Here is a 25,643-nt window from a genome sequence, read left to right on the forward strand (position 1 = left end):
CACATCCCCACCGTCCCCCCTAAACTGGGGAACGGTGGGGATGTGTTCCCCCCCCCCCCACACACACACTTTTTGTCAGGGGTCATTTTGTCTCCAACACATTCAAATTCTTCACATGTAAGCCGTTGTAAACCCAGTTATTTTCAGCAGTATAGAAAATTCCGACGCTCCTGAACGCACCATCCGCACTCGGCCGAGAGTTGCACAGACATGCGGCACACCTTCGTGAGGTTAAAAAAAACCGCGCAGATGCTACTTTTGCGCCCGTGCCAAGTGGAAGCTCCGACCAGAGGCGTGCAGGGACAAAATTTCGACCCGGGAGAATTAGTACTATAGCGGCCCACAGACCCCTCTACCCGCAGGTACTGATAGCTTAACAGGTAGAGCCTGAGGCTTTGGTGCGGTGGTTGTGAGTTGAAGCCCAGCTTGTGGCATTTTGCCGCCGTTCTTCGACATTTTCTCAAAGAGCTGTCTTACCAACGACACGGAAGCATATGAGAAAAGCAGGCGTGCCGCACCTATGCTAAACTTTGATCTCAAGTAGAGGGCCACAAAATATCGTCCCACGGGCTGCAGTTGTCCCGCGAGTTTGACACTCATGATTTAAAGCATTATTGTTATTATTATTTTATGACTGGAGCGGCCCAACAATAAAGCGGCCCACCGGGGATATCCCCGGTGTTCCCGATTAGCCAGCACGCCACCCAGGGTGTGCATTTCCATCTGACAATGGCTGTGGTCTAAACCCCCCCTCCCCCCCCCCCCAACACACACACACACTTAAAAACAAACTGACGCCCTTGATATACACACATACATAATGCTCATATTTATGCAGTCTGATAAAACACTGCAGCACCCATGTGTGTAGGGTTTGTTTCATCATTAGGGGGAACAGTCTGACCGTCAAACTCTCTGTTTCCTGCATTCTGAAATTTTTTCATGTTCCATTGTGTACTTTGCAGCATCAATTTGTAATGGAAATGTCTTTTTCCATGTAAAGGAAGCACAAAATTATGATACCCAGGGATAAATCAAAGCATGCTCTGTGTAAAAATGAAATATTCCACCAGGGTTACACCATCTCAAATCATTAAAGCTGCTGTCCGGAGTTTGAATCGCAGCGTCTCCCAAAACGCTGTTGGTCCCACCCTCCCTCCGTCTGATTTCGCCCCTTTATTTGTGCACGCGCGCAGTACCTGACAGGAGTGCCCGGAGTGCTGCAGCATCTCGCCTGTTTTGCTGTTTTCCACTCTTCTACATTTAGTACATTTAGTAAATAATAAGGGAATTCCGTTATGCCATCTCGCATTTACTTGCAACATTTTTTAAAAATTAAAATCATGATTTATAATTATTTAATTTTCCCTTTTTCCAACAATGACAACATGCAAAAGATTTGCACTATACCCACCTCAGAAACAGATTCAGGCTGATATTTACACCAATGTAATGACAACAGACACAAATTTACCAATATACAAATATACACAAGAAAAAACAACTTTTTGTTACTGGAGTTTGTAAATTTATTGTAAATATAATGTTTATGGCGAGCTTTCCAAAAAGATTTTTTAGGGCTGTTACAAACTGTGTCATTAAAGCTACACATGTTGCTGCTATGCTATGAGTAGCTATACAGATACAAAAGTGCATGTTGTACGTGGCATTCCAAGCACAAAAACTAAATGTCTTCGTAGAAACTTTTTTTTTTAAATGAGTAAATATGTAAACGGAGGAAATCTGTTTATAATAGCACAAAACAGCACAAATTAGTCCCACTTCCTCAGTTTTCTTCTTTCTGGATCTCATGTTATACATACACAGATAGCTTTAACATGTAGTGTTCTGTAGGGGTTCTCACTGGGTAGAAGGAAAATACACATGGACAAAAATGGCAACAACTAAAAACATCTGATGTTTGAGTTTTCTGCAATTTAGATTTTACACAAGTAATTTTTAAGAGAAACAACAGTAGTATATTGATGAAAATGTTTTGTTTAAAGTTGGTGTGCCTGAGAATGATGATTTATGGTAGAATATAATCAGAATAATAACATGTAGTAACACATCATTCATGTACTCACTATGTTCTATGATTATTATTTAAATCATTCAGTCAAATTCTTGGATATTTGTTATCAGTTGTTCTGACTCACTGGACATAGACAGAGGGCATAAGCCTGCCATCCTCCCTTTGTTTCCTAAATCCTCTTTATGAGAAGCAACAGCAGCGTCCTGTGAAAAAGTAGCCCACACCCTGAAAATGACAAGTTCTGACAAAGACTTGGATCTTACAATAAGGCAGGCTTGCTTGGTTCTTACAGGGAATGGTTGTAAAGATCTACAAAGAGCAGAACAACTTAAACGGATGCATGTTTGTCCACCGGTTATGGAAAGTTTCATTTCCCTGGCATGGTTCAGCCAAAACAAATTCTCTCCAGACACGACTTAGCAAGGACTCCATCGCTGCGTCGCTGCATCATGGAGCATTTAGGTCGTCTATGGCAGAATGACCAGACCATTCTCCAGCGCCGTAGAGACAGACCTGGCTATGCCTGACTACTGCACTGTAATCAGTGAAAACACATTTCTCATATGAGAAGAAGTTGAAAAGTAACGGCTACCTTTTGAGACCAAAACATTGTCTTTGCAACCACTGTATGTCCAGTGTTTCTGCTTTGTGTCTTAGTCCTGGCCTGCAACATTCATCTTTCAATAGTCAACACCTGCCAGTTGTGTAGCAGCTAGTGAATGGGCAGGGGGAACATGGTGGCAGTGTCCACATATCCATTCACTGCCTTTTCCTCCTGCACTGGCAGGGTAGTGTGAATGCAAGGTATAGACTTCTGAGCAGATGTGCAGCAGCTTTCTGTTGCTCCATTCATGTCCTGGTTCTCACAAGGGCACATGTCCACCTGCTCCTCTATCACATCTCTCTGGAGCAGCAGCACATTGTTTTTATCCACCCCGTTCACCTTGCTGTAGTCTTCTCCCTGGTGCATCTGCAGGCAGCCTTTTCCATGACTGTGGCCTGAAGGAACCGGATGGAGAAGCACCATATCATCCTCGTTGACTGTGTGGACTTCAACGTACTCTGTGGATTGAACAGTGGGCAGCTGCAGACCAGCGGGTGCTTCTTTGTGGCCAATGCTGGAGATGTTGACGTCGCTGTGAGCCTGGAGGTGGTGTCGGGCGTCCGGCTGGGGATGGAGCAGATGAGGCTGTTTGTTGCTCGAGCAGAAATCAGAGTAGCTTGACCTGAGGGCCTCCTTGGTGCTTTGGCCAGGCTGAGTGAGGTAGGAGGATAAGGAGGCCGGGGGGAAGAGGCTGTCAGAAAGGCAGTGCTGCTTTGCTGTTTCAAGGGAGCTCGGTTGACTAAGTGGGCTTAAGCTGTACTGGGGCAGTGGAGAAAACACCGAAGGCCAGGTCTTCACCCTCCCACTGGACATATCAGGGCTGATCATGTCTTCATGAGCGTATGTCAGCGCTTCCTGCTCCCAGGCCGCCTGCTGCCTTTGTGCCTCTGAACCCGTCTGACTGCCGTCCTGATCTGTTTGCTGCTCGTCGTCCTTTGCTTCTCCACATTTATCCATCAGCAGGGTGTGGCTGTCGCAGCTGCCCCGGCCAGAGTCACTGTCAAACGTGGACCCTTTTGGTTTGAGGCAACCATCATGTAAATCCTTGCTTTCCTCCAGGATGAGTTCCTGCTCCTCAGGGATGTAAACCTCTAAATATTCCACCAGCAAGTCCTCGTAGTTGGATGAACTGGTTGGGGGAAAATCAGACACCACCAGTGCGCTGAAGATGTCCTCCGACTTGCCGTTCTACACATAAAGAGGAGAATTGGTGCAAATTGTCAGAAGTCATTTTCTATTTAATTATGATATAATTAACCCTCCTATAGTGCTCATTTACAAGCACCAAAAAAATATTGTTTCCTTGTCTGAAAAAAATCCAAAAATTCAGCCTAAAAAAATTCCACAAATTTCTGAAAATTAGCAAAACCATTCCAATAATTCCTTAAAAGTTTACTTAAAAATTTTATTTTAAAAAATCTCCCAAATTTGGCAAGAAAATTCTTGGAGATTTTTTCAAAAAACGAGTAAAAGTCTTCCAAAAAAAATCCCAAACCTATCTAAAGTGAATACATATATATTATATAAACCTTCAGTATTTTCTTTAACAACATTCACAAGAAAATCAACCAAAATCCAGTGAAATTTGCTGGATTTTGAAACATTTTTTCCACATTTCTTTTTTCCACCAAAAAATGTTCAAAGATTTCCCAAAAATGTTGAAAATGTGGACATCAGAAGTTTCACTGTGAAAATTTTTTTTTTTTTTTCCACATTTTCAAACTTTGAAACGGGTCAATTTTGATCCGCAGGACAAGAGGAGTGTTAATAGGAGAGTTCTAGGACAAATTGTTCATTTTTTTTTGCTGCTTTACCTTGAGAAGCTGCTTATCAAATCCTCTGATTTTTGGACCAGGGACTGGTGGCAGGATGCAATGCTTCAGGCTTCAAACATGAAGAAAGATCCATGTCAGAGTTTGTGAACAGCAGAGATGACAAGATCATTAAAATGAACACTTTACTCGACAGAAGTTCTATAAACCTTTATTTAAAACCTTTATCTTTTATCATGACACTAAGAGTCACATTATCTGAAGTGCTTAAACAGTTCATCAATCCAAATGGATATTTAAAAATGTGAATACAATCTTTCTGTGCTCATGACAACAAAGCAAGGACTGACCTCACTCCTGAGCAATGTAATTTAACTGTTTTCTGAATGGATTACTTCTTTATCTTGAGGTAATATAGTAATTCCAATGAGGTAGAATGTTGGAATAGTTCTGATTAATTTCATGCCTTTGTAATAATAATACATTAATGAAAATAATTTGATGATTGTGTTGTGATTCTGATGTAAATGTTTAAACAGCTCTGGGTCGCTGTAGAATAAAATTGAACTGAATGACTAGGGGAAAATATCAAATGACGATTTTTGTGACTGATATTGAAGATGACTTTTGAGCTACAGTCTATGCTTTTCTAAAAGTCAAGCTTCAGGTCAATATTCATTTTGTAAGAGATTTAAAACATTTAATGGAGAATTATTTTATGAGACACCATCAAAGCTTCCAAGGAGAACGAGATGAATCTGTGAAAACACTGACACTTTAGTTTAAACCCTGAGTCAGACTGAGCCCTTGCGATTTGCTAACGTCATTGCTCCAAATCCATAATTCGATTAAAAATACACTAACTGCTCGGCACCAAAATGCCTCATATATTAATGCCACGATAAGAAAACGTCAGCCTTTTTCAAACTGACTCCCTAAAGAAAGCAGATCATTCTTACCTGTGGCTGTTTATGTGTATACACCATGAGACGATGAGAAAGATGAAGGCGAAAAAGACGGTGATGAGGATCCACACTGACCTTTCCCGATGGAAATCTGACAGACACAACAGACCAATGTGTCAACACAGAACTTTGTACTGTTGAATTGTGATTCTTACTACAGGATGGTGATGGAGTTGGATATTTAAATTCTTGTTAACTATTGCTTAAAGAAATAATTTACATTCTGCAAAATATGTTTATTCACTTTATCGCATTAACACTTTCATACCTGTCAGTCAGGGTTAGCACAGAGGTTGTAATTGTTAAAAAATACACTGACAAGCACCTTTAATAATGACTTAATCGACACTTTATGTTGATGTTAAACCACAAGCAAACATTTTTGCAATCTGTAGTTTGCATTGATCAAACAAACTAGATTGCAATGATAACTAGATGTGCTAGCAGGTGCATTTTTACCTTTGCAGAGCCAGGCTGCTTTTTTTTTTAACCTGACTTCCTGCTTTAAAGCTGAGGCCGAGCATATAAATGAACATCCGTTACTTTCGAGTCTCACCAGCTGAGTTCACGCTATCCTGATTAAGCCTATCAGCGGCAGGTTAATCTGTCTGTAAGTGGAAGTAGACCAGAATTGTAACTCCGGTGTAAATGGAAACAAGACTTGCTTATTCAGATGCATAATAGGACTGTTTAATGCAGTCTTGTGAAAATCAGCTTCAGAAAGACGACATGCAGATTTCTACTGATGGATCTAATGGGATGACTCTAAGGGGAAACTGTGTAAAATGTATGAGGTTAATCTCCAGATCCAGCGGAGCACCACATATCTGATCGCGCGTCATTGTATATTCAGATGAGCTACTGGCAGTTTCATGGCCCATGTGGTGGATATAATGATATCTAATTGAATTCTGCAGCTGCCTTTTTGGCTTTGACAGACCTCAATGACCCACTCCAGGAGATTTTCTGCTGCTTCTTTGTGACTGAGACTATGAGCTGTCACCTAGGCTTTTCCTGTCCCTCGGCGGCTGAGGGAAACTACATTTCCGACAAATTAGCTGAGCAGCCTCAGTCAAAGGAAAATTTTTATTTTTGAAGGTTATGATGGTTATGTTGCCAGGTAAAAATAGAGCTTTAGTAACAGAATGGAAAGCAGAACAAAGGGGTCGATATTATGTCTCTGCAGTCATCTGTTTGTCATTGGTCAACATCCAGACGATCTGTCAGTGTGGAAACAGCCCAACATGTTGTATTTTCATGTCACAAATACAGAAGTAGATCGCAACAGTTATTAAGGAGCATATTCTTGTCTGTGGATGGAGGCACACAGCCAGATATGATGTACATTAGCAGATACTATGAAAGTGTATTGATGCCATTACACTACATTTTTAGTCCGTGGATGTCTGCTTGGAGGACTCTGTTCCATACATTTGCACTAGGTATGTATCTACACAACACGGTCTCACGGGGATTCGTGAAACTGTCACGTCAGTTTTTGTTTCGGTTTCGTGCGCACCAACACGATGTCGTCATGTTTTTCGTGCCGCTCACCACGAGCGAAACCCGCTGTGGTAATCACATCTGAAAGTGGTTTATACCGGCGGATTCATGACGATCTAAGCTGTCCATCGGCGTTTGCGGCCGCCGCCGCGGCCGCCATTGCGGCCACCTGACATCCAGCCACAGCAGCGGCCGGATCACATCTGAAAGTGGTTTATACCGGCGGATCCATGACGATTTAAGCTGTCCATCAGCGTTTGCGGCCGCCACTGCGGCCGCTGCTGTGGCCGGATGTCTGGCGGCCGCAAACGCCGATGGACAGCTTAAATCGTCATGAATCCGCCGGTATAAACCACTTTCAGATGTGATTACCACAGCGGGTTTCGCTCGTGGTGAGCGGCACGAAAAACATGACGACATCGTGTTGGTGCGCACGAAACCGAAACAAAAACTGACGTGACAGTTTCACGAATCCCCGTGAGACCGGGCTGATCTACATATTCCACGCATGCATGAGTATGCACACTATTGCCCTTGAAGGGTTGTAGACACATATTCTGGGTTACACTGTCACATACTTGGGGAGATAACGGAATATACGTCACGTGGACCCTATCGGACCTACAGGTAGTCACAAAGCAGAAGAGCATTTCCATGTTTATGCACCAGAAGTGATGCATTTTCTCTCAACCAGCTGGAACTAAAGAGACGAGGTGGAGACAGAGGACGCTACAGAAACTACAAGTGTGTCAGAAAACTCAGGAAGGATCTGAGAAAATTTTCTGATGCTCCAGGAAGGACTGGCCAGTGATAGCAAAGTATACATTATAAACACAAGTGTTTGTGTTGTTACTCTCACAGCCACAAGGGGGAGATAAAAATTGTGCAACAAACTGACCGCTGGCTGTATTTCCATCTTAAAAGGACAGGCATAAAAGTGGGATAAATATCTCTCAGCTAGAAAGCCGTTTAGCATGTTTCCCATAACATTGAGCATTAAATTTTATCAGTGAAGCAGATATTATGTGTTTAGTGTGTGCTGACTACAGATGGTTGTTGGTGGATATCTTACAGTCAGGAACTTTGATGTGGGAAGCCGAACTCCATTCACTCCAGAAGCCATGATCAGGTTTACAGCGCACCTGAACGAGGTATCTACCACCTGACCGCAGGCTGAAAATGTTAAACATCTTCTGCTGGCCCGCAAGGTGCATCTGAAAGTACAGCATAATAGACACAGCTGTCTTCATGTGCCGCACAATAGAAATGTCGCATAGCATACAAAATAAGACTCTAGTTTATGAGAAAATGAACCCTAGAACCCTAAAACGTGCTGGTAGGTTTGAAAGTCATGCTACCTTTTTAAAAATCCTTAAAATCGCACTATTTATCAGCCAGAAAATGGAACAACAGAGAGAATCCTTGCATTTTCAACTTTCCAGTGATCCACAACCTAATCATTTATGACGCTCCTTTGGATATCTTCACCAAACATTAGCTTAAAAACATGATATTTCATCCAAACCACTTTATTCTGAATGTCTAATGAAAAAAATTTGCTCAGGATAAAATTTTTCGATAAGCCAGAATCTGTAAAAACAAAAAGTAAAAATGGGGGTAATTGTCAGCTGAACTACGTTGAACTTCAGGCTGCGTAGAACAGATAGGACACAAGTATGGGAGCAAATTAAAATATAAGTAGTAAAATGATTAATAGTAAAATAGCTAGAGTATCTACAGTTGTATTTTTTTGACCCAGTATTGGTAACAGCTGTGGTAACTTGAAAATATTGCACATACTGACTCCCGATTTTTTCTGCTTTTGTAAAATTATTACATAGAGGAATACAATTTTTGCTTTTTCTTTTATGGCTCATGTAATCATAACATTGTTACGCTGCGCAGAAGTTATTTTAACTTCTATTCAAGGCTGTGCTGTTTCCATAGACTTTATATTGTAGTAAAAAATGAGCCCACAGTGAGTAAAAGTGTGACAGGAGCAAAAAAAAAACAAACACCTAGAAACTGCTTGGGGTTCACAATATGAATTAGAAATAAGGACTACTTATACAAGCAATGACTTACGTACCTCCCATTCATTTTCCCCATCCAGCTTGACTCGGAGCTCGTAGATGAGCGTGATCCAGCCGGAGCGGGTGTCGGCTTTATGTGGCGGCTCCCACGACACCCGAAGGAAGGGCCAGCCTTTGTCCTCCATCACAGTCACTGCTACCTTCTCTGGAGGGTTAGGCTTGACTGGAGAGACAGAGAGAGAGAGAGACAATATGAATAAAAAAGCAGATACATTCTGCCTCAACATGTGCATTAACTAAAAAAGCATTTACAAAACATAGGAACACAATAGGAGAATGAACACTGTCACTGCAGCAGAGACCTTCGAAATATCTGTTGATGTGTGTTTAAGGACATTGTAGAGATAAGTAGAAATGTTTAGGCTTCAGTTTACCCTCTTGGAGACACATAATTGGCAACAGTTATTTAACCCTCCTGTTGTGCTCATTTACAGCACCAGAAAATATTATTTCCTTGTCTGAAAAAAAAATACAAAAATTCATCAATATTTTTCCCCAAATTTATATAAATTTGCAAAATCTTAAGGAAGAAAATTCCTTAAAAGTTACCCTTGAAAGTTTTTTTTTTAACCCCCAAATTTGTCAAAAAAATAAAAAATAAAAAAATAAAAAATGTAAATATTTTCAAAACATGAATAAAAATCCCCCAAATATCTAAAGTGATTCCATATATATCAGTAAAGTTTCTAATACTTTCTTTAAGAAAATATTCGTTGGATTTTGGTTGATTTTTTTTCTGAATGTTCTTAAAGAAACATTTTTTAAAAAACATTTCTTTTTTTCCACAAAAAAATGTTCAAAACTTTCCCAAAAATGTTGAAAATGTAGAAGTTTTCACCGTGAAACTATATATTTTTTTCACATTTTCAAACTTTAAAACAGGTCAATTTGATCCGCAGGACGACATGAGGGTTAGGAAAAAGGAATAGCAACTGTTCTAGTTTGATAAACAAATAAAATCAATATAACTCTGAGAGATAATGGGAAGAGGAGCAGCTTCAAGGGCAAGGTGGATACTTTCGGCCTCATTTACACTCATTTTTTATATATCTGGAACCAGACAACATGTTTTTGCGTTTAGAATTTTGCCTGGATGCCACCAACAACCATATATCCTGCAATCTTCATATATTCCTATATAATATGAAGTAGATCTACCCAGTATTTATATTTAATCAGGCGTTATTTTTCAATAAACGTGGGAAAAGGCTGAAAAAAAACTGAATGAATGTCAATATTTTAGTCTGTCTCTCATGTCCTGTCTGTAGCACTCATCCCCAAGCCCCATTTGTTCCTATTTTAAAAATGGGTCACAAAGATATGTTTTTAATTTGTTAAAAAAAAATTTCTAAAACAGCTGAGCTCTTAGAAAATGTCACTCAGACAGGAGAAAACTGTCAGAGACTATTTTCAGCCGCGGATTAATACGCATTTGCTGCTCTTGTGAGTGCTTGTGGCAGCAGGATGGTTTGTATGGATCGACTCGAAATAAACTCCAGTGTTTGTATTGACTGTAATGACAGAACGAGTCATCCGGTTAAACTCTGTGTGACTGTAAATGTGCTATTTGGATGGCAGTGGAGGTCCATGGCACAAAGGAATATGTAGCTGGCTTTGGCCTTACGTTTGTTGATACAAATTCTTGTTGCTTTTTTTGGTCTTTTAGCAGAATTTGTAGACAATAACAAAAGATATATTGTTAACCAGCTTTATCTTCAATTCTCTCACTTTTGGTTTGATCATAATGTTTTCAGCACTGTGATGAGGGTATTTAGCTTCTTGGTGACTTTCAGTGAGCAGCTACAGCTAGAGGGAGGGTTAGTATCCAAACAGTATAACCCAGTTTGTCGCTGAGCAGCTGTGCAAGTGTGTTAAAATACTTTTTTTTTTTAAAATCCTCATGGGGAAATTGTGTCTGTATCATCGGGCTTAGTTATGAGCGACAACACCATTTCTCCCTCCACATCTCCCTCACCAATGTAGACCACGTCTATGTCCACGGGGTCGGAGAAGGTGCTGCCCAGCGCGTTGGAGGCCACGACAGTGATGTTGTAGTTCACCCAGATGGACGTGTCGTTCTTGTTGAAGAAGCAGGAGTTCTTGCCGGCCGTGTGGTAGTCGGGACACTCGTACACCGTCTCAGAGCTGCAATAAAGTCAAGAGAACAGCATTTAACCTTCCTGTCGTGCTGTGGTTCAAAATTGATCCGTTTTAAAGTTTGAAAATGTGGCAAAAAATGTATATGTTCAGAGTGAAACTTCTGATGTCCACATTTTCAACATGGAAAAAAAGAAATGTTAAAATGTTTCTTAGGAACATTCACAAAGAAATAAACAAACATCCAAAGAAATTCGCTGGATTTTGGTTGATATTTTTTTGTGAATGTTCTTAAGAGAATATTAGAAGTTTTACTGATATATATGGAATCACTTTAGATATTTTTAAGATTTTTTGAAGGTTTTAACTCATTTTTTGAGCATATTTACAAGAATTTTCTTGCCAAATATGGAGGATTTTTTAAAATAAAACTTTTAAGAGAAACTTTTAAAGAATTATTGGAACTTTCTTCCTGCAGGTTTTTGCAATTTTCTGATATTTGGGGATTTTTTGCTGAATTTTTTGGGGTTTTTTTCAGACAAGGAAACAGCATTTTTTGGTGCCCGTAAATGAAGATAACAGGAGGGTTAAAAAAGATGACTGTATAACAGCCGTGCTTGAAAGATAACACCTGTGTGATTTCCTTCATATTTTTCACACTTTCAGTCAGCCTGTTTGATATCGGTGCATTGTCTATTGTTGTTCCCCATTTCAAAGCTGGCTGTTTTTAAGAAAATAAACTGAAAACAACTTTGATGATGATCACTTAACCACAAACTGCAGGTTCGAAACCCAGTAGACCTGCATGATCTAACCCTCATATTGTCTTTACATCGTGAAGTGTCAAAAATGGCCCGCCTCCACTGAGCCTTTAGAATAGAGCAGCTTCGTTGAATTTTTAACATAAAATCTATTTTACAAGAAGAACCAATCTGTCATGCATCACACACTTTATGAATGTCTGGAGTTTTGCCTCTTCAGAGTGCAGGAACACTGTATTTAATCAGTGAACACCACTTGCTTTTATTACATCACACATGTTATGACTGTTTTCTTTGCTAAAGTAGAGGTTTATTATCACTATTATTGCTGCTAAAGGTACTGCATAGCTGTAAACATTACTTTAAGCAAGAGATAGTACTTCTATATCCTAAGAAAATACCGGAAATGTGCAGAAAGTAGCTTGAAATGCATTTTTTAAGGGAAACAACAGCATACTGTATACTGTACAATGGAATGGAAAACTACAAAATTCAACTACAAAATACTAATCTTCTCTCATCTTTTGAATCATCAACCTACAACAACGCTAAGAATTTCACTTTAAGGGAAAGTCATCGAATTTCAAGTTGAACAAAGATCATTTGGGGGTTTTCTGTGCTATTGAACAGAGTGGAGACCTGAAGACAACACAATGAATGAACACAACTTGGTTTCATTATGTTTTAAACCCACGGAACGTATAGTTGCTCCTGTAGCAGTAACTGGTGCTGATGTAAGGTGGAACGACAGTGTGAGCTTCTGTGTGCATTACTGTCATGTAGCAGTGAAGCTTCTACAGGTGAAAGGAATCGGATGATAGCTATGAATGTATTAGAGTTGGAGAACAAAATTCACAATGTTTTCATTGCTGACAAAAGGGGGGTCATACAATGTATTGTCGAACAACACCTGAACTTAGCAAAAGTGCGCTGTTCTGCTGCTGCTGCTGCTGTTAGCAAGAAAAACAGTCTAACTCAAACTAAAGGTAGAATGAAAGGTGATGCTCAACAGTACATGTACAAGGACAAGGACCATGGCAATGTCTGTAGCAATACTTTTAAAAAAAAAGGTAGGAGGATGGTGCTTAATGCAGCACAGTGTCTTTGTCAGCTGTTACAATCTTCCACAGAAAATAATGGCAGTGATGACTAGCTGAACAAACCTGAACATGTAGTTGGTTTTTCATTGACATTAATGATGTTAAATAATGTCACTTCTTTCATTACAATAATGTGTCCTAAACATTTGAGTCATTCAGTATAATCTCAATACAAGGTAATGCAGCGCAATGTACAGATCTGGGAAAATAAAATAAGTATTCTCACACAATCTGCAGACAACTGCATCTAACAAAAGCCACAGAAAAATGTGTGAATTAGGTCTGAACAACTTGTAAAACTTCAGTTTAATATTCACTGTGATATGTGTGACGTGGTGGAGCATTACAGCATGAGATAGCGTCATGAATCTGTAAAACCCACCGACACAACAGTGTAAACTTTCGGTCAGACATGCAGTTAAATGTAGGTAAATAATGACAGCGGGTTCAGGTCAGTCGAGCCACAGTGTACACACATTACATTGTTCTATTTGAAATCTATTACGAGTTCAGTCCTGGTGGGAATGATGATGGAATGAGCATATATTTTCTCACTGTAAAAGGAGCTGTGTCATGGACTGACGAAGACTGACTACTTAGAATAAAACCTCCTACGATCATAATGATGTTTTCTGTGCATTCGGCTCCCCATCTGTGTCTCTGTTGTTACTGGCTGTTGTTTTGGAGGAGAAAAGACATTCCTTATAAAATAGTCAGTGTAAGAACTGAATCAATTCAACTCAAGCTGAACAAAATGACATTTCTCCCATCCATTGCACAGTGCAAAAATAAAAGTGTTAATAAAAATTAAGAACAAATATAACTAAAAAACACAAGCATACATCGGACACAGTCATACTCGCTCGTGGGGTAAAATTAATGCAGTAACCTGTTATTATACACAGTATGATGTACACAAGTACCGAGTGATTAGATATCATGCTAATTAGGTTATAAATAGTATATAAAAATAGATGATATCAATTCCCCCAAATCATTATTTACAGAGACGTGTGATTCAGACATCATTTCTCATTTTCTCCAGACTGGCATTTCATGCAAATTATCATGAATCATCACGACATTCTGGCTGTGACTGAGCAATAATAGAACACTGATCATACTAGTGTCAAACCTCATTAGAATAAGCAAAATCTAGACGAATTTATATCCTTGTTAGGGTTTTTTCACCCCTCTGTTATCACTATTTCTTGGGCAGTTAAAAATTACATCTTTCTTTTCTCTTCCTCATATATTTAAAGGAATAATTTGACATTCTAGGATATTTTTCTCTTTCTAAGACCAACACAATTCTCACATTTGTCTGTTATAGTTAGATTAGCTTCACGTTTGGGCAGAAAAAGGAGAAAAAAATTGTCCAAGTAAGTCTAAAGGTTCAAAAAAAGAAACGTGTATCAACAAACATGCAACTTACTGGTGTCAAAGTGACAAGCATTATAGAGGGTTACATGCTGGATTATTTCTTGACAGGGAGTAGTGATTTTGTTGGTTCAGTCAGCCAATCAAACTTTATTTATACAGCACTTTTCAAGCAAATCATTTGCAGTTCAAAGTGCTTTACGAGCAACGTACAAAACAAAGGAGGGCAAAAAATAGATTTGAAGGCTAAAAAACTTGAAAAACAAGGTACTTAAGATGGGTACTTAAGATTGCAGAAGATAAATAAAAGGTAGTACAACAAAGTAAAAAAGAAAGATTAATAAATATTACACAACGTATCTGTGTATGTTGCCACTTTAAGGTCTTTATGCTTCTGTCTTTAAGCCAATCAGCTTCTGGCAGTAGCTTTCAGATATGAGGAAACACACCTTATGATACTTTCTGCAACTCCAACTTCTGTCCTCATGTTTCTTCATACTTTGCTTTTACCTGCTGTGTTGTGTCACCTTCATTCTCCTGAACGTGCATATCATTGCACATGAGCTACGTGCAGCTTTGCTAATTGGATGAGTGAACCTTTGTAGCTGAATTTAACTGTTCCGGTCCTCCCTGTACCTCTCTGCGCTTATGCCTGCTCCTTATCAACCTTGAGTAATTTTAAAATCCATATCCACAGGCACAACGAGAGCCACATAACCCTTTGCAATCTTTATCCTCTTATAGCAGTCTGCTGCCCTCGATGTGAACCTCTTCCAAGGCAACTGTGCAACCTTGGGCATGTGGAGACATCCCATTGTGTCAGCTACACTGATGTTCTGCCCTGTTCTTCTTCAATCGTGTATGGACTTCACGGTGCATTCTGACATACTGAGCCCCTTAGACTTGACATTAAAATCCCTACTGTGGGCTGCTGACAATCCCACCGTTTTTTTGCTGCCTATCAGTGAAATAACTGATTGTGTTGCTGTATGAAGCTGAAAGCCACTCACTTTTCTTTGCGGTAGTACAGAGCGTAAGTAGTGGGAAGCCCCCCATCAGATCCCGGCTCCCACCAGCAGGTGAAAGTCTCTTTTTCAGGAGAACGACATCGGGTCAGCGCAGGTTTCCCTGGCAGGCTGTAGCCTAAACACAGATGGTACACATCGAAGGTTCGATGAACAGAAATACTAGATTACATACTGAATGAGGTGTATAATGTATCAAAAAAGAACAGAACTGTGAGCCCTACCTGCACATACAGACTTTAAACTAGCATATAAGCTCATTCAATTATCAGGCATATTTGCTCTACTTGGACTGTTGTTACTCATTTGCACTATATCTGCCACTTTATCTCAAGGTCATGTTTATATTTCACTCAGTTCTGCATTTTGTTTAGTTGTTAGTTGTTGCTTAGTTCTAGTTTTGCTTCCTTTGTTCTTAGTTTACCTGATTTTTGCTTTCTAGTTCTTAATTTACTTAATTTTTGCATTTTAAATCTCATTTTGTACATTATATTTCTAAATTTATGTTATTTTTCTTATGCCAGAACCTTTAAAGTGTTTATTTAGTGTCTACTGTTGCACGAAGACAGAGTAACGTAATTTTGATCCTTGGTATGCCATGTACATATTGAAGAATTGAAAGAAATCTGACTTCAACTTTGACAACCAGAGATTTAACTTCAAATTTTATCAGGAAATTAAGACTTTGTGTGTTTAAACATAAACCACACTGCTATTTATTACTTATTAATTGTGCAGCACTGACTCCTATTTCCTGTGTCATTAGCCAACCAACTACCAGACACATTTCATATGCTAGAAAAGGTGACTGAGACTGAGTTTTAGGTGAAGCAGGAGCCAAACACTTACGTGTCCCCTCCGCATGAGGCACAAAGAACAACAGCAACAGCAACAGCAGCAGGATAACTTCTCCGAATTTCTTCATCATGGCACCACAAAGCCTTGGCTGTTGGATGAATACAAAACAAAGAAAGAAAGGTGAAGATCAGAAAACCGTCTGACCTGTGCTCTTGATAAATTAAACTTGTATTGAGTCATAACAACTTCTACGGCAAAGAAAAATTGCCCTCTGAGATGTTTGAGAGACGTGCAAAATAAAATACATTTACAGTGACTTAAGGTATCAAAGGATGCCATTGTAAGAGGATGTCAAACTCAGGTGAACAGTTTTGAATAAAACATGATCAAATATTGTAGAATTTACTGCAGAGGTAAATACTGATTCATGCTTGGGAAACATCAGGTCAATAATGCAGATCATATCTGTCATTTAACTCAATTTACAGAGCACATCTGCCCTAAAGAGACACGCATAGAAGCAAGAAAATCAGATTAAATATGAGTAAATGTGGTGAAATGAAGGGGAAAAAGAGACCTCCAGAGAATGTATGCAGTTTCACTAAGGATTAAAAAACATCCTCTCCATTTCTGAATACCTCTACCAGCTGGCACATGGGGCATCACTGATTGCATAACCTGAGTTCAGGCTTTTGCCTCAACAACAGAAGCACGCAGCAGAAGGCTGGTTTGAGCGGCTCGACTCCCCCTCACATGACTTGGAAAGCTGCATTTGGTGAGCCATGTGCAGATATATTAGTTATTACACTGCAATATTTTTTATCTGCGCACCTACTGGGAAAGGCTGGGAGGGAGGAAGAATAAGAGCAGGGAGGTAATAGAGATGGAAGGGTTCATGTTGCCTGTTGCAACAACTGAAAGCTGGCAGAGAAACCTTCTGTGACATGCATCTCGTCCTTCTAGGTACTGATGATGAAACGTTGTGAGTACATGATTCGACATATTGAACAGAGGAAAAACATGAAGAGGCTTATGCTCATATTGTAAGAACGTTCTTGAATTAAAAACAGTCTCTGTATCTTACCCTTTTCTACACCATCCTCACATTATTAGGCTCTCAAAAGCATGTTTTTCTGGCACACACATCATGAAATGGAAGACAAAGATAGCAATTAAACAACATTTTGAAGTCTCAGACTGTTGTGCGTCTGTAGTTTTGTACTTTTCTGTTGCAAAAACTGAGATTCAATGCGCATTGTATAACTTGCCTCTAATGCATTGTTATTTTGAACAGGATCTTCTCAAGCGTACACACCTGCATGCTTGGCACAAGAGCTCCCTTTGCTGTGCACGTTTTTGGTGCATAGAGACTTTGTGTAAAACATCAGCACTGACAGCAAACATCAGGGTGCTACAGTGCTCATGGTATTTCTATGAAAGTCGTTGCAAAGACTTACTTTTTTACTGAATTTCGTCCAAGTATGTCATTGTATGCTGTACACATTTCATACACCTCCAGGTGGATTCTCCATTAATAATGCACAGCAGGAACAGGACTACAGCCTGTGCTATCATCTCATGTGTGTGCTTCAATTAAATTTGACTTATCTAACAGTCATGTTGTGCTTGGTGCTGATTAAACTATCAAAGTTTTTATATTTTTCATTTTTCAAGCTGCCTGCTATAGACAATTCTTCTTTATGGTGCCGTAATTTCAATAACGTCACCATGATCTGATAATTGGCATTAAGATCAAGGCACTGGATTAGCCTCCTGCTGCATATAGCCTTCTTACATAACCAGTAGCCCAAACTAAATAAGCTGCTAAGCTGGCAAAGTGCTGGCCAACAGCACAGCTCTTCCCTCACAGATAACAATGCTCTTGATGTTAAATATGACCTATGGATTCTCAGCAGGTGTATATTTTCAGGCTGTATGTCCCATCACAACCTGTTTGCTTGCTGATTAAGTTTTTGGAGCACAGTTAACATCACACGTACACTACTGTTGAAAAGTTTGGGGTCACTTAGAAATGTCCTTATTTTTGAAAGAAAAGCAATTTTTTCAGTGAAGATAACATAAAATTAATCAGTAACACAGTCTAGACATTGTTCATGTGGTAAATGACTATTCTAACTGGATATTTGTAATGGAATATCTACATAGAGGTACAGAGGAACATTTCCAGCAACCATCACTCCTGTGTTCTGATGCTACATTGTGCTAGCTAATGGTGTTGAAAGGCTAACTGATGATTAGAAAACCCTTGTGCAGTTATGATAGTACATGAATAAAAGTGTGAGTTTTGACGCTAAACTTTTGAAAGAAAATGTCTACAAAAGAGAGCATAGTATTAAAAAAAAACTCAACAACATTTAAGGCAACAATGTGAAATGCTGCATGTAGTGTGATACAAAGAAGCGTCAGTTTCTAAGAAAGAAAAGGAAAACAGTAGAGTGGCTGTAGTGCTTTGAGGTTAATAAACACTAATCTGATGAATGTTTAATACATAATAAAGTCAGTTTTTGGGTAACATAAAGAGCACAGCCCACATACGCAAAAAAAAAAAAAAAAAAGAATCAGAAATGACTTACTCAGGTCGCTGTGAGCCCTAAATTCACTTCTCATGGTTATGAATTATTTACACTTTGTGTTCATTATTGGCCTCTCAGCTTCAAAAGGTGAGGAGAGGACATGTCAAATGACGTGTTGAGGTAAAATGTCAGCAGTGAAGCATCCCCTGTTGGTACAATAGCTCTACAGTACAGCAGCCCATCTTTATAAAGCTAATGAATAAGGAATATTTCTCTCTCATGTAGTGTCACAGTGTTCTCAGGAGGGCTGACCATCACAGCTGAGCTACAGCATTCCATTTTCTAAGAACCTGCTTCTCTCTTCTGGAAAGTTACAGAAAACAAAGGCACAAAGTGCACAATATGTCCTCAAAGATTTACTGCACATTCATGTATTTCAGTTTTATATTAACCTTTGTTTAGTGCAAATAAAATAAGCTCAACGGACTGTTTGTATAGTAAATCATATTTGATCTCCTCAGGGCGTAAATGTTCAATTCAAGGCGGAGCATATATTCACAAAGCTGACCAGCAGGTTTCTGTAGCAGTTCCTCCAGTGCCAATTTTAGTATTTACATATCTTATTCCACATCAGATAATATTAAAAAGTGTAATTTTATCTGTGATTTGTTGCAGGTGTTGGGTGAAGAAATACTTAACAGATTCCAGAAATCCCTCAAGCTGTGTTTATATCAATATCACCACCTGGAATCCTGTTCAGACTGGAACAGCTGAAACACTTCCTGGTATTGTAATAAAACCGGTTTGACCAGCAGCAGCTTTCTAGGAACTTTTTTTTTCTTAGCAATGGTAGCTAAGGGCAAAGAGCACCTGAGAACAAGATGAAGACTTAAAGTTGCTGAGTACTTTTCACTGGAATGAAACTAATTCCAAGGAAAAGAAGGCTGGATTCTGATGAACTTATGAGCTGTACTGTCACTTCAGGGGCAAACTTTAAGTCATACAAGCTGTACCTGTATCAAAGTTGACTACTGTTTTGCTGTCCTATATTTTGATTCTTTGGAATAATGAGCAGCGTAGATTCTATACTCTTTAGTCTGGGAGCAGAAAGATTCAGTAGATTTATTATTTGTACTTTTAATATTAGTGTGAGAACAATCTGGAATCACATTTAATTCCAAAAAAACTACAGTGCTATATAATATTGTTTCATAAAATACAACTTCTGCTTAAGGAAAAAGCTCAAGATCCCTCATTTAATGCACAGTTAGCTTCAAAATACACACAAACTCGTCTGAAAGTACAACAAATGCACACATATTCTTCCTGTGGACCTTGCAGACGATCAGCCTGTCATAAAATCAACGTTCTCGTGAACTCCACACCACGGTTTGCCTCTTTTAGCCACACTCACTGCAACACTTTTAACTTCATTGTCGCATGTGAATGTGCTGCCTCTGAAATTGTACTCATCCTTTGCCCTGATTGTTTTTGAGGGATTTGAGCAGTTGGGAAAGAAATGAAACTTCAAGGACAGGAGACAGCAGTTAGCAATAATGATCCCACAGTGCTGAAGTTAAGAAATGGGTTAGAAAGATGAGTGAAGCGGCTACTTGTATTTAAAGGCCACTAGAGCTGCTATAGGTCCTGTGTTTGAAAGAGAAACGAGATTCCTTCAGTAGTTTAAATGACACATGAGCCTGGTGAAGCCGGCTGCATATTTTTAAAGGTAAAGCAACAGATTTGGGTTAGATTTGATGTATGTGGCTTTAGTTCCAGCCATGTGATTGTGTGACTGTGGGTGCTGTACTAACATGACAGCTCACCTCAGTCTGGTTTCCTCATATCAGATGGAAACATGAAGTGAACACGCTGAGCCATAGCCTGAGTACATGTGCAACGATTAGGAGTTAATACGTCTTTCATTATTTGATTAACAGAAATTGAGGACAGTGCATCAGAAATTTATTTCCTCACCAGCTTTGTGAGAACTATTTATTTTCACAAGTTACTGTTTATTTTGGTGACGATAACCGTGTGTATGAAAGCAACAACTGCCAGCAAAGTGGAAGCCTCCATTTATGCATTATGTATGCTAAATGTAATATCAATAAAGGTTAATTTCCGGCCAAAGGTAACACAGATTGATATGATATTTGTTATATGATATGAGCTGGGCCCTATACAAAGACCTGTACAGGGAACGCTCATATTACATTGTCTTTGAAGTCAAAAGAGCCTTTTGTGTTTGTTTGCATTATTGGTTGTAGCTAAAGACCAAAAGCTGGTACTAACTTTCTGATCTGAACAACTTGACATCCATTTTACAGGATCGAATCCTTTAAAATGCAAGAAATCATTATTGATTTTAAAATATGCAAAGACGTAGCACTTTCTTAAAACAACCTCAGACAGGTTATATGCTTTAAATGCTATTAATTACAGCAGTAATCACCACACAGTGAACACACTGACAGGCTATATAAAGCCTGTGTACAGGACGCACAGTGGAAAGAGACGTTAAGCTGCAGGCAACTAACGTTGTAATCCAGTATTGAGTTGATCAGCTTGATGCTATAAGGGTCAACAGCCTCTTTCACCCTTCCTATCTGGACTTAAGGCCAATAAGCATGGAGCAGATATTCCATTACACCCCAACATCATCATCACCATCATCATCCTCCAGTCAGGTTGTCAGCAGGAAACAGCCTCTGTCTTCGCCCTCTCTGTAATCACACTCACCTCTTCTGACTCAACACCAAATCTTGTGACTCACTTTACAACTCTGGATTCATTCACAGCTCCTGATGTTAAAATCAGTCTTTGGAAGTGGGTGTGTGACCTACCAGCAGGACTGTTCCGTGTTTCCCGCCGTGCCGCGGCCGTGGTGGCTCCTCTGCAGGCTCCCAGAACACAATCCACCTGTATCTATGACTGGTTTACCGGGATGACAGGTGATAAGTAGGCGCGCAAAACCGAGCGACCCCTCAGCTTAGCGGTGCAGTCAGAGAGGACTCGCAGCATCCACTCAGTGCGTAACGTATGATCTGAGGAGGGCGGGGCTTAGAGGCCTGCCTCCCTGCTAACCCCGCCCATGGATTAGGCTGCCAGATATGGTGGAGAGACTGGACATAGATATGAGACTGGAGATAGAGGCGTTGGACAGCCAGGATAAAGGCTCTGAAGTCACAACAGCTTAAACAGAAAGAAAAAAGAAGTAGGATTAAGGGTTTGATTTATTTTCATCTTATGTTGCGAGTAAATTTGATTGTTTGTTTTTGTGCCTGCTCAATTTGATTTAAATGTCACAGTCTAATATCCATTTCATTTTCTCTTTCTCTCTCACCTCCTTGAGTTAACTGCACTTTCTTTAACCTTGCTGTTGTTTTCATTTACGGGCACCAAAAACAGTATTTTCTTGTCTGAAAAAAATCCAAAAATTCAGCAAACCAATTTCCCAAATTTCTGAAACTTTGCAAATATTCAGGAACAAAATTCCAAGAATTCCTTAAAGGTTTCCCTTAAAAGTTTTATACATACATATAAAAAATGTTTTCAAAAAATTAGTAAAAATCTTCCAAAAAATCCTAAAAACATCTAAAGTGATTGGATATGAACAGGAATCATAAAGAGGGACCTGTCTGTGTGAGTCCTGAAACATTGTGGGATTTATTTCAGAGAGAGAGAGAGAGAGAGAGAGAGAGAGAGGGAGGGAGGGAGAGAGAGAAAAAAACTGATGCAGAAAAAGAAGATAAAATCCACTGCAGCCTTGTAAAAAAATCTAAACACAAGCTATCTGTTATTCTGTCAGATTCCAGACATCTTTCCTGGGAACCAGCAACTACAAAACATACTGTAAAATGTATGTATTTTTTGTTTGTTTTATTTGCAAAACCTCTAATCAGAAAAACACATGATGCCGTTTTGCTGTTACCTTAGTAGCTTGTACTTACTCTACACATGAACAAATATTGTAAAACACACTGTGACAATCAGCTGCTAAAGCAGTGTTTATCCTTTCAATGGTTCCTCTTACTGGGAGCTGTAAACATAGTAAGGTCTCCCAGTTTGTGACATTGTCCTCCCCACGGTCTGTCCCTGACTCACTCTCTCTTATCTGTGGGGAGTTTATCTCTACTTAAACCAGTTAATATGTATACATGATAACAGTCTTTGTGCATTTCAAATTCACCTGAAAGAAAAAACATACAGAGAGAAACACCAACCCCCTCTAAGAAAGGTGCTGTAATATTTGTTAACTTTTACAACAGGATGTAACCCTGAGCAGGATGCTGCCGCTTAAAAGATCACACATGCAAACATATAGTACCTTTTAAACAGGTACAGGATGGATGCCACCTGCAATAAAATATCAGATAAGATGCGTTTTTTTTCCGAGATTCTGAATAAACAACTGAACTTTGAAGCTCTCTCTGCAGATCCACAGCACACAAGCTGCAAAACAAAAGCTGCAACTGTTAAGAATTCACAAAGGAGAATTAATGTTAAAGTGCATTTTATTTCCAGGGAAACTCAAACAGCTGGGACTATACAGAAACAGATTTCTTCAGGGATCTGTTCATGTATCTGATCATTGTCTGTCCAACCAAACTTCCTTGTTGCTCATTGTGCTCATTTTATGGGAAGTCATGGGACAGATGGAGATACACATATGCATTTATGTCAAAGATGGAGGCAGTGAGTTCAGAAAGCTCCTGGAAAATAGCAATGTCACAAGCAGCACTTTGTGTTTCATATTTAAAACACATGGGGAAAAATGAACAATAAAGAAAACACAAAGTATCGCTCAGAAATTCAATATACTGCTTGGTTCTTTGTGAGAAACTTATGCGCTTAATGTCCTGTTATTGTCAGTGGTGGAAGGTCACCGAGTACATCTACTCAAGTGCTGCATGTAAGTGCAATACTCAAGTATTTCCCTTTTATGCTACTTTATATATCTATTTCACAACATTTTAGGAGAAATTTTCTACTCGAATGAATGGACTTGCTCTTATATAGCGCTTTACTACTCATCAGAGTACTCAAAGCGCTTATACAACAATTGCTTCCATTCAACCATACACTCACACATTCTCACTCTGGGGCAGACGGAAGTGTGGCTACCAATCCGCGCCTACGGCCCCTCCGACCACCACCAACTTTCACACACCAGTGAAGAGCACTGGAGGCAAAGTGGGTTAAGTGTCTTGCCCAAGGACATAACAGCACGTGACTAGGCGAGAGCTGGAATCGAACCACCGCCCCTTCAATCATTGGACAACCTGCTCTACCACCTGATCCACAGCCGCCTTTCTAATCCCTTACATTTATTTGACAGCTTTATTTACAACTAGCTTTCAAGATAAAGACTCTAAACAATGAAAAATATCAGATTTTTTAAAATAGGCTGCACAGTAGGCTAGTGGTTTGCACTGTTGCCTTGCAGCTAGAAGATCCCCAGTTTGAGCCCTGGCCTGGGATCTTCCTGCAAGGAGTTTCCAAGTTCTCTCTGTGCATGTGTGGTGTTCTCTAGGTACTCCGGCTTCCTCCCACAGTCCAAAAACATACTCAGGTTAATTGGTAGCTCTAAATTGTTGGTAACTCTATATTGTCCATAGGTGTGAATGCGAGAGTGATTGACCAACTCTACCTGCAGCAGCTACTCAGATTCACATTCACATTCAGATTCAGAAAACCTTATTTTTCCCCAGGGGGCAATTAAACGGCACGTAGAGCAGGCAGTGCAACAATGACGTAATAAAGAAATAGGGATAAATATATATGCAAATCTAGAGCAAGTAATATAAGAATAAAAATAAAAAGCAAGAAAAGAAAAAAAGACAAAAAATGCAACTTAGTAACATACGAGTGAAAATACGTCATACGAGTGCAAATACGAATGAAAAAGTAGGTGCAATATGGCAATGAGGTAGGTACAAGAATATACAGGGATATAGCTACAACCGTCACATGCTTCTGACACACTGATGATTCACTTTTAAAACTCTCAAAATGTCATATTTTAAAATATATCAGAGAGACCAAACTAGTACTTTTATTTCAGCACTTTAAACACATTTTACAGCAAGAACTTATGTACATACGTAAGATTTTGACATGTAATGGAGTGTTCTTACCTTACTGTTTTTGTACTTATACTTGAGTAAAGGATCTGACTACTTCTTCCACCACTGATTTTTGCGACATATTAGTCCCATCTGCAATATATTCAGTCTTAAACAGTTCAGTGTTTTCAAAAGAGAGGCTCTACATGCACATTTATGTATGACTGGTGAACACGGTCAAGAAAAACACGACATGTCAGTTTTTATTTCCATTGTTGATACATGATGATGACACATGATGCATACTGTCAGTTTCTATAATAACGGTATCTATTTGTGAGTAATCATTGAAAAAAATCTGCTTATGTGCAGAGTGAGTGATGGCTTTCTATCAAGGGTGGCTTGGGAAAGCTCTGGCCCTCCCCGTTTCAGCTCTACTTAGGAGCAATAATGTTATATAATATGGCCATCTGCTCTCCACATTGATTTAAAAGTACCATGATGAGACGTAGCCATATGTGAGGGCCAGCGAATGTTTAAACAAGGACGGACTTGATGGACATGGAAACATTTACAAGTGAACACATTTATATAACACTGGCCCCCACTTGTTTTTATTGTTGTTCATTCACAATGAACGTTTTAGGAGAGTGCATGTGCGCAGTAACCTATTGATTTTCGGATGTCAGCTTTCATGCTTGTGCTTGCAAAAGAATAGACTCGACCAGCAGTCAGAGGTGGAGGACTGCAGTCCACCTCTGCCTCACTAACACTCAGCAGTGTGTCATTTTGGTTCCCATTTTCCTCCTCTTGAATCACTGCACATAAGTACTTGGTCAAATCAGGTCAAACACTGCTGCCATTATGGCTCTGTAGCGACATCTAGCGGCACTATCTGGAACAGGTTT

The 25,643-nt window shown here is 39.5% G+C and overlaps 1 protein-coding gene across 1 annotated transcript; it reads right to left on the reverse strand.

Moving 5' to 3' along the window:
- Positions 1-1,408: 1,408 nt before the first annotated feature.
- Positions 1,409-21,714, reverse strand: prlra (prolactin receptor a). Its single transcript, XM_051938593.1, has 9 exons — positions 21,514-21,714; positions 16,185-16,281; positions 15,321-15,453; positions 10,948-11,117; positions 8,969-9,135; positions 7,952-8,093; positions 5,371-5,467; positions 4,454-4,523; positions 1,409-3,827 (listed from the first exon to the last, which is right to left on the reverse strand). The coding sequence occupies exons 2-9, from the start codon at positions 16,261-16,263 to the stop codon at positions 2,748-2,750; spliced, it is 1,938 nt and encodes a 645-aa protein (XP_051794553.1). The 5' UTR covers positions 16,264-16,281; positions 21,514-21,714; the 3' UTR covers positions 1,409-2,747.
- Positions 21,715-25,643: the final 3,929 nt, after the last annotated feature.

The sequence above is a fragment of the Acanthochromis polyacanthus genome, chromosome 18 (genome assembly GCF_021347895.1).
Source record: "Acanthochromis polyacanthus isolate Apoly-LR-REF ecotype Palm Island chromosome 18, KAUST_Apoly_ChrSc, whole genome shotgun sequence".
Taxonomy (NCBI): Eukaryota; Metazoa; Chordata; class Actinopteri; family Pomacentridae; genus Acanthochromis; species Acanthochromis polyacanthus.